This window comes from Thalassophryne amazonica, unplaced genomic scaffold, assembly GCF_902500255.1.
Source record: "Thalassophryne amazonica unplaced genomic scaffold, fThaAma1.1, whole genome shotgun sequence".
NCBI lineage: Eukaryota > Metazoa > Chordata > Actinopteri > Batrachoidiformes > Batrachoididae > Thalassophryne > Thalassophryne amazonica.
In genome coordinates this window covers 26,802-37,005 of record NW_022986486.1, presented here as the reverse complement: position 1 = coordinate 37,005, position 10,204 = coordinate 26,802, and the positions used below count along the sequence as shown (strand labels likewise).

General features: G+C 40.2%; 1 protein-coding gene across 1 annotated transcript in view; it reads left to right on the top strand.

The window, feature by feature from the left end:
* Positions 1 to 218: 218 nt before the first annotated feature.
* The window catches only part of LOC117506247 (kelch-like protein 20), a 29,472-nt gene continuing 19,486 nt past the window's right edge, over positions 219 to 10,204 (top strand). The window contains exons 1-6 of the mRNA XM_034165746.1: positions 219 to 374; positions 448 to 639; positions 3,056 to 3,199; positions 8,251 to 8,437; positions 8,759 to 8,905; positions 9,006 to 9,134. Coding sequence (XP_034021637.1) covers positions 243 to 374; positions 448 to 639; positions 3,056 to 3,199; positions 8,251 to 8,437; positions 8,759 to 8,905; positions 9,006 to 9,134 — 931 coding nt within the window. The 5' untranslated portion in view covers positions 219 to 242. The remainder of the gene's footprint in view (positions 375 to 447; positions 640 to 3,055; positions 3,200 to 8,250; positions 8,438 to 8,758; positions 8,906 to 9,005; positions 9,135 to 10,204) is intronic.

The following is a 10,204-nucleotide window of genomic DNA, read 5'->3' as shown; positions in this document are numbered from 1 at the left end:
GAAGTTTGAGTTTTACTACTAGCCTTGACTTATGGATGTTATGTCTAGTGTCAGAATTCCAATGTAGTTCAGGTTAGCACTACTGGAAGTGGAGCAGTTTCAGTATTGTGTTTAACATATGCATGTCAGTTATTCCGAAGCACTCATGGTTTGAACAGGAAGATGAATTCAGTGTGCTGGTTGTGTGAACAAATGTGAGACACAACAAAATTTGTCTTTCTCTGGTTTAATGTCTACAGGCGATGTTTTCCACTGACCTGATTGAGTCCAAACAGGAGCGGGTTGCCATCAATGGTGTTGAACCACAGATGGTTGGCATGCTGGTGAATTATGCTTACACCTCGGAGGTCTTCATTTCCAATGCCAACGTACAGGTAAAGCGTCCATTCTCACAGTTTCTTCGACAGCTGTCACCGTGAAGTCAAAAACCGCTTGAATCTGGTCCAGGCTCTGTTGGCAGCAGCCAACCTGCTGGACGTTATGGCTGTCCGTGAAGCTTGCTGTCATTTCATGGAGCGTCAAATGGATGAAATGAACTGTGTGGGAATCCACTGTTTTGCTGAGGCCCATTCCTGTAAGGTTCTGTCCAAACGAAGCATGGACTACATTCTCGAGCACTTCAGCAGTGTTTACAAGCAGGTGAGAGACCGACCAGCAGGATTCTGTGCAACACACAAACAATGTGCTTTTTAGTGACCAACAGAGTAATCTTCCTGCTGAAATGCATCGCACAAGCTGGAGTCAGATTGTGGTCTACCAGTAATTGTCTGGTAATTCCATCATTAAGTTGCATTAACATAACTCCTCCCATATGGCTCCAGACAGAAATATGATATTGTTCGATATGGACTGGCAGCAGTCTGTAGTTTTGCACTTTATATTTTGATTTGATCTTTATCTTCAAAATGACCTTGATATGGGACAGTGCAATATGTGATTTTTGAGTAAACATGATGGTGGCTCCTCAGAGGCTGCAATGGATACAAAAGTGATCAGAGGTCAGCACAAGGTCTGTAGCTGTGCATTTGACCTTGACCTGCAAATGACCTTGATTCAGTACATCAAAATAGTATCAAAACACAAAAACAATCAGAATCCCTTAAGATTTCAACACCAAAACAAATCACCCATCAGGAAGGAACAATTTGGAATATTTTCTTTAGCAGCCAAGGATTTACAATTCTTTCTATTTAAAGAATCAGTGAGCCATTTTGAGTTTTGTTGTCACTTGGTTTGTTTGTTTCTTGTTTCCAGTATTTCCTAAAGGCTGACAAACATGCAGAAAGGTTGTGCCTAATCTGGAATAGAACGCATACATTTTAGAAAAGGAATTTGGTAAATAAGGACTTTTTTAGCACACTGGACCAGCTCTACACGCTCCATCGGGTGCTCGAGGGTTCATGGGAGTTCGCCCAACCAGTCCACATGTGTTTTGTGGATCTGGAGAAGGCGTTCGACCGGATTGGTGCAGCGTCTGCAGTGATGCGGTCGCTGTATCGGACCGTCGTGGTGAAGAGAGGGCTGAGTAGGGGGGCAAAGCTCTCGATTTACCGATCAGTCTATGTTCCGATCCTCACCTATGGTCATGAGATTTGGCTCATGACCGAAAGAACGAGATCGCGGGTACAAGCGGCCGAGATGAGTTTCCTCCGCAGGGTGGGTGGGCGCTCCCTTAGAGATAGGGGGAGGAGCTTGGTCACTCGGGAGGAGCTCAGAGTCTAGCCGCTGCTCCTCCATGTCGAAAGGAGTCAGTTGAGGTGGCTCGGGCATCTTTTCCGGATGCTCCCTGGACGCCTCGCTGGAGAGGTGTTCCGGGCACGTCCCATTGGGAGGAGGTCCCGGGGAAGACATGCTGGAAGGATTACATCTCTCGGCTGGCTTGGGAACGCCTTGGGGTTCCCCCAGAGGAGCTGGGGGGAGGTGTGTGTGTGGATCGGGAGGTCTGGGCGGCTTTGCTTGAGCTGCTGCCCCCGCGACCCGACTGCGGATAAAGCGGAAGAAAATGAATGGATGGATGGATGGATGGATGGATGGATGGAAGGACTTTTTATTGACTTGTATATATTACATTAAGAATGCACAATGTTGATGCCTGTGCTAATTTTGCTTCACAGTAGCATTTTATGTTGACTGCACTAGGATCATTTTAATGTGAAATTGAATCTGTTGATTATCTTCTAACTGAAATTCTGCACTTTTGAAGTGACCATGAGCTCCAGAGTTAAGTGTCTGTGTATTTCAAATGAGGGTGTGTGTATCTCAGGATTAAAAAAAAGTCACACTCATGTATGTGCTTGTGTGCAGAGCCCTTTTAGTTTGGGCAAATGACTTTCCCTTGTGATTAAACTGTTTATTGTGGAAACATGGGACAGTGTTTCCACTCATCTGTACCACAGATGGTCTGTGATCTGAACTCAACTGTTATGTTAGTGAAGGTTGACTCAAATTTCCCTTTAAGGATTCATTTAGGAAAAGATCAAAGTCAAGGAATTTGATTTTCTAACGTGATTTGGACCAAATGTAGCACAGACTTTGATGGATTCCCGAATTGACCCAGCAGCATCAGCCAGAGGTCAATCATATAGGTGAAAGTCATGTTCATTGGGGTCAAATGATTTCTATCCCCTGTTCTGTTTTCGTGTCCAAGCGGTATTATCACCTAATTAGGTAAAATTCTTGATGACTGTGATGGTGGAAGTTTGCACACTGTGCGTATATGCTATCTTATAAAAGTTAATTATTTTTAAAGAATTTCAGTTATAAGTAAAGACTGCACTGTTGTCCTGATCAAATACTGTTTTTCTAAGGACACCTGGATCACATGTTTTTAGCTCAATCTAATCTGACTCCTCGAATGTCGAGTGTCTGCTGAATCAGTTGGACAATCCAAATTTGTTTGAAATGTACTTTTTTAAAAAGCACTTAATTCAAAAATAATTATTTTGGAAGTTGTCTCCAGGTAATTACAACATTCACACATTGAAATGTGAAAATGATCATTTCTGTTTTATTTGAAATTCCATATTATGACTACTTGTGTTTACTTTTCTTGTAGGATGAGTTTCTGTCTTTGTATGTGGACAAACTGACAGAAGTTATTGCCAGTGATCATCTCAATGTGCCCAAAGAGGAGATGGTGTTTGAGGCTGTGCTGTTATGGCTGAATAAATGTCCATCCCGCAAACAGATATTTGAAAAGGTCAGACTTGGTCTTTGTTCAGTTCATGTATTTGGTTCACCCTGGTTATGATCTTCTTTTAGCTGCTCCATGCATTTCCATCTCACCCTGTCCTCTACATCTTCTTTTGACTTTCCTCTACTCCTTCCTGGCTGCTTCATCCTTAGCATCCATCTCCTGATATAACCAGCATTCCTTCCTTGCACATACCCAAACCATTTCAGTCTCGCCTCTCATTTAGTTTCCAAACCATATAACCTCCATTGTCCCTCCGATATGATTCCTAATCCTATTCCACCTCATCAGTCCCAAGGAAAATCGCAACATCTTGAGCTCTGCCACTTCCTGTTTTGTTTTGTTTTTTCTTTTCTTTCTTTTTCATATAAATCAGGGCTATCATCTCTGTCATACAACATAGCTGATCTCACTGTAAAATTTCCCTCTCACTCTTGTAGTGCAGCAGATAACTGGAACAATCGTGCAAATGGTGATACAAGCACCAAAGTTCGCACAAATACTCCTTAGACATTACAGTTTTGAAAAAAACGACTGGCCACTTGAATTTTCAATAGGCCACCATGTAGGAGTCAATTGAAGAATTACACAGGGGTCGAAATTAAAAATGCTCAAATAATTTTGAAGACTACACCACATTATGTGTCTGATTGTAAAGATTCCAAAAAAGGTATAGTTTGGACTATCTATGACTGAATGATCAGGAGTTATGGGGTAAAAATAGCAAAAATGGTGACAAAGGTCAGTTTCAGTTTGTACAGGGGTCAAAAGTTAAAGTTCTTCAATTTTGGTAAAAAGTGATGCATTGGTTGAGCTATTACAACCCCTGGCTAAAATTATGGAATCACCGGCCTCGGAGGATGTTCATTCAGTTGTTTAATTTTGTAGAAAAAAAGCAGATCACAGACATGACACAAAACTAAAGTCATTTCAAATGGCAACTTTCTGGCTTTAAGAAACACTATAAGAAATCAGGAAAAATAATTGTGGCAATCAGTAACGGTTACTTTTTTAGACCAAGCAGAGGGGAAAAAATATGGAATCACTCAATTCTGAGGAAAAAATTATGGAATCATGAAAAACAAAAGAACGCTCCAACACATCACTAGTATGTTGCTGCACCACCTCTGGCTTTTATAAGGAGGCATGGACATCAGGCATCTCTGAGGCATGGACTTAATGAGTGACAAACAGTACTCTTCATCAATCTGGCTCCAACTTTCTCTGACAGCTTTGCAGGTTGGAGCCTTGTCATGGACCATTTTCTTCAACTTCCACCAAAGATTTTCAATTGGATTAAGATCTGGACTATTTGCAGGCCATGACATTGACCCTATGTGTCTTTTTGCAGGGAATGTTTTCACAGTTTTTGCTCTATGGCAAGATGCTTTATCTTGAGAAATTATTCATCATCCCCAAACATCCTTTCAATGATGGGGATAAGAAAAGTGTCCAAAATATCAACGTAAACTTGTGCATTTATGATGATGTAATGACAGCCATCTCCCCAGTGCCTTTACCTGACATGCAGCCCCATATCATCAATGACTGTGGAAATTTACATGTTCTCTTCAGGCAGTCATCTTTATAAATCTCATTGGAACTGGCACCAAACAAAAGTTCCAGCATCATCAACCTTGCCCAATGCAGATTCGAGATTCATCACTGAATATGACTTTCATCCAGTCATCCACAGTCCACGATTGCTTTTCCTTAGCTCATTGTAACCTTGTTTTTTTCTGTTTAAGTGTTAATGATGGCTTTCGTTTAGTTTTTCTGTATGTAAATCCCATTTCCTTTAGGCGGTTTCTTACAGTTCGGTCACAGACGTTGACTCCAGTTTCCTCCCATTCATTCCTCATTTGTTTTGTTGTTCATTTCGATTTTTGAAACATATTGCTTTAAGTTTTCTGTCTTGACGCTTTGATGTCTTCCTTGGTCTACCAGTATGTTTGCCTTTAACAACCTTCCCATGTTGTTTGTACAACCCCTGGCAAAAATTATGGAATCACTGGCCTCGGAGGATGTTCATTCAGTTGTTTAATTTTGTAAAAAAAAAAGCAGATCACAGACATGACACAAAACTAAAGTCATTTCAAATGGCAACTTTCTGGCTTTAATAAGAAATCAAGAAAAAAAAGATTGTGGCAGTCAGTAACGGTTACTTTTTTAGACCAAGCAGAGGAAAAAAATATGGAATCACTCAATTCTGAGGAAAAAATTATGGAATCACCCTGTAAATTTCATTCCCAAACTAACACCTGCATCATATCAGATCTGCTCATTAGTCTGCATCTAAAAAGGAGTGAACACACCTTGGAGAGCTATTGCACCAAGTGGACTGACATGAATCATGGCTCCAACACGAGAGATGTCAATTGAAACAAATGAGAGGATTATCAAACTCTTAAGAGAGTAAATCATCACGCAATGTTGCAAAAGATGTTGGTTGTTCACAGTCAGCTGTGTCTAAACTCTGGACCAAATACAAACATGGGAAGGTTGTTAAAGGCAAACATACTGGTAGACCAAGGAAGACATTAAAGCGTCAAGACAGAAAACTTAAAGCTATATGTCTCAAAAATCGAAAAATGTACAACAAAACAAATGAGGAACGAATGTGAGGAAACTGGAGTCAACGTCTGTGACCGAACTGTAAGAAACCGCCTAAAGGAAATGGGATTTACATACAGAAAGCTAAACGAAAGGCATCATTAACACCTAAACAGAAAAAAACAAGGTTACAATGGGCTAAGGAAAAGCAATTGTGGACTGTGGATGACTGGATGAAAGTCATATTCAGTGATGAATCTCGAATCTGCATTGGGCAAGGTGATGATGCTGGAACTTTCGTTTGGTGCCTTTCCAATGAGATTTATAAAGATGACTGCCTGAAGAGAACATGTAAATTTCCACAGTCATTGATGATATGGGGCTGCATGTCAGGTAAAGGCACTGGGGAGATGGCTGTCATTACATCATCAATAAATGCACAAGTTTATGTTGATATTTTGGACAATTGAAAGGATGTTTGGGGATGATATCATTTTTCAAGATGAAAATGTATCTTGCCATAGAGCAAAATCTGCAAAAACATTCCTTGCAAAAAGACACATAGGGTCAATGTCATGGCATAGGGTCAATGTCAATGAGCAGATCTGATTTGATGCAGGTGTTAATTTGGGGGATGAAAATTTACAGGGTGATTCCATAATTTTTTCCTCAGAATTGAGTGATTCCATATTTTTTTCCTCTGCTTGGTCTAAAAAAGTAACCGTTACTGACTGCCACAATCTTTTTTTCTTGATTTCTTATAGTGTTTCTTAAAGCCAGAAAGTTGCCATTTGAAATGACTTTAGTTTTGTGTCATGTCTGATCTGCTTTTTTTCTACAAAATTAAACAACTGAACATAGGCCGGTGATTCCATAATTTTTGCCAGGGGTTGTATTTGGTCCAGAGTTTAGACACAACTGACTGTGAACAACCAACATCTTTTGCAACATTGCGTGATGATTTACCCTCTTAAGAGTTTGATAATCCTCTCCTTTGTTTCAATTGACATCTCTCGTGTTGGAGCCATGATGCATGTCAGTCCACTTGGTGCAACAGCTCTCCAAGGTGTGATCACTCCTTTTTAGATGCAGACTAAGGAGCAGATCTGATTTGATGCAGGTGTTAGTTTTGGGGATGGAAATTTACCCGGTGATTCCATAATTTTTGCCAGGGGTTGTAGGATTAATAAATGGAATAGTTTTGATTGTGTTGAATGCTTGGTTTCCAAAGTAAAGGTCAAACAAGGTCAGCGTCCATTGGATTCTATGACATATGTTGCCCCGTAACATAACTAAGCATGATACATGGTCCAAACTATTCCTTTTTAAAACCCTGTTAACTCAACTAATAATTTGCATCTTTTTTTTTTTAAACCAAAATTGGAGCAACTTTAACTTCTGACCCCTGTACAAACTGATACTGACCTTTGCCACCATTTTTTCAGTTTTTACCCCATAACTCCTGATCATTCAGTCATAGATAGTCCAAACTATACCTTTTTTGGAATCTTTACAATCAGACAAATAATGTGGTGTAGTTTTCAAAATGATTTGAGCATTTTTGATTTTGACCCCTGTGTAATTCTTCAATTGACCCCAACCTGGACGCCTATTGAAAATTCAAGTGGCTAGTCAGTCTTTTCAAAAGAGTAATGTCTAAGGAGTATTTGTGCCAACTTTGGTGCTTGTGTCACCATTTGCACGATTTTGCTTTAAATATTCTCTTAGCTGCTGCACTGTGCAGGTCCTCTTCTATCTATCCTTACTGCAGTCTCTCCTTCACCTCACTACCACACTCTCTATTTATTTCAACGGTTGACAATTCTTTAAACTCATCCACCTCTACTACCTGCTACCATGCCATTCTGCCATGCGTCATCATTCTCCTTCTCTCCAGAGCCTATTGTCACCTCTCCAGGCTCACCTCATTTTAAACTTCTAATTTTTCTTAAGAAAACCAATAGTCATGTGTCTAGACTTATGTTGTTGGCTTGATGAGTTTAATGAACACATTTGTCCCAGATTACACTGCTGCTGGATTTCTATCCCATTTGTGACATCACATCTGTGAAGGCTAAGTGACATGATGTAGTCTCTATGAATGCTAACATTCAGTTTGGGTCAAATTTGTATCTGTTCACAAGATTCATATGTAAATCCATGTGTCATAAAGTAAAAAGCTAAATTATTAGGTTTGCTGCATTTTATCATTGAATGGAAAATTTTTACTCAAGTTTTTATGGAACCTACAGTTTGATTAAAAATGTTTGGCCATATCATCCAGCCATAGTACACAAAGTACTTTGAGCTATTTTGGTATATTTAGTTGAGCAATTAGATCACAAAAATTACTTTTTTGTCAAATGTTGACACATGATATCAGTTCTGGCCTGGTGAGATTTGATGCTTAATTCCATTGTCATTGGTTGTAATGGGGGGGCACAACTAACTAAAGCTGTAAGCACAGCCCTTAGTTTGACTGTAACAACCTATGTGCTTGAAAGGTCCTGGAACATATCCGCCTTCCTCTGATCAGCCCTTACTACCTCCACGATATGATTGAGTCTCTAGATGTGGTGAAAGACAGTTATGGTTGTCAGAGGCTTATCTCTGAGGCAAAGGACTACCTGCTACTAAAAGATCGCCGTGGGGAGCTCTACTGCTCCAGGGCCAGGCCACGCAGATCCACGGGTAAACTCACACATACGTTTCAGCTGAGATCCACATGCATGTTTTTCTTAAAATTCCTGTGAACATACAGTGCACACTGTTGCTGTCCAGTTCACTATGGCAGAACTTTAAACAGCTAAAGGTCCTGGTGTACGCTGCACTGTTTCCTGCTGTTGTTAGTCATATTATTTGTAGTCTAAAGCAGGTCAGGATGTAGACCGTTGTGACTGATCCATAAGTCTTCGTGCTGTGCTACAGCAGTCGTTCTCATAAATCCACTGTCTAGCCATCATGTCTAGTCTTAGCCTCTATCTTCCTCTACTCCTGTTGCTATGGCAACAGGGACAGCAGAAGTCATTGTGACTGTGGGCGGGGAGGATGACAAGGTGGTGCTGCGCAGCGTGGAGAGCTTCGATCCTGTAATGAATCAGTGGAAGAATCTAGCCTGTCTGCCTTTCGCTGTGAGTAAGCATGGCCTGGTCGTGTCAGGTGAGGAGATGCATTCGCGAACTGGTTCATAACAGAATACTTTGAAATCCTGAGAGATGGTCAACATGAAAATTGTTTCTTCTACTTGATCTCTCTCTAGACTCGACTCTGTATTTGGCAGGAGGTGAGTTTCCTGACGGCTCTGCCAGCAGGGAGATGTGGCGTTACGACCCCTGTTTGGACTCATGGATGGAGATGGCGCCCATGAATGTAGCTCGCTCAGAATTAGGCAAGACTATGTGACTATGCAATGATGATATTTATGGAAAACACAATACAGGATGATGTTAGTTAGCCCAACTTCTTCCAACAGTATTTCTCTTTGAAATGCATTTGTCATATTGGACTTTGATCCCAGGTCAAGAATTTATAAAAAGTGGTAGAGGATGTATTTCTGGATGTTTCAACCTTTTTTGTAAAAGTTTTGACCACAACACTTTAATGGTCACACTAAAGAGTGTGCATGTGTTTTCACATTGTACATGCTTGTTTAATTTTGTGGTCTCATTTATTTATTTATTTAAGTTAATGTGATTCGTTGACATGAAAACAAACTAGAGTTCACCTCGGCCAGAAACCACTGTGGACATAAAGTCATACAAATCTGTTTGAAAATTTTGAGTGTACAATTAATGACAAACTTTATGGAGGGTAGATGATTTATGACCAGTAAACTACTTTTTAGCATGTTTTTGTCAAAGTTGTTTTTGAGCTCAGACAATAGATTCCTAGAAGGAGAGTTCTAAAAAACAAACAAAAAAGATTTGTTGCTGGAGGATCGCTTGTTTGGGGCCACCTTGAATAGAAGCTGAATTTTGGGCCCAAAACATCAGTTTTGCAGTTTGATAGTCAAATTTCAGATGTTTGATTTTCAGGCTAAAATATATTTTTGGCTCCTTGTTTTACAATTTTTGAGACCTACACACATGCGCACACTAGTAATACACACACCAGTAATACAATACATATATAGCGATGCTGGCAATGCGATACGATTCACCTCTGTTCTTGATTCGATGCGATTTGATATGTGTTTGATGGCGATTCAGTTCCTCACGTACGATACGATGCATTTTGGTGCGATACGATTAGGGATGAGTATTGATAAGATTTTATCTATCGATGCCATTATTTATCGATACCTCTTGTGAATTTTCTGTAGTAAAAGTAGGTTTTACAGGTTTTCTATGTCAACAACATTTTGAGGCTTAAAATAAATAAATATGAAATTGAAACGCCACAGCCTCTGAGCTGAGCTCTTGCAGCCGGCTATGCTGCATGCCAGGATGTAATTCATTA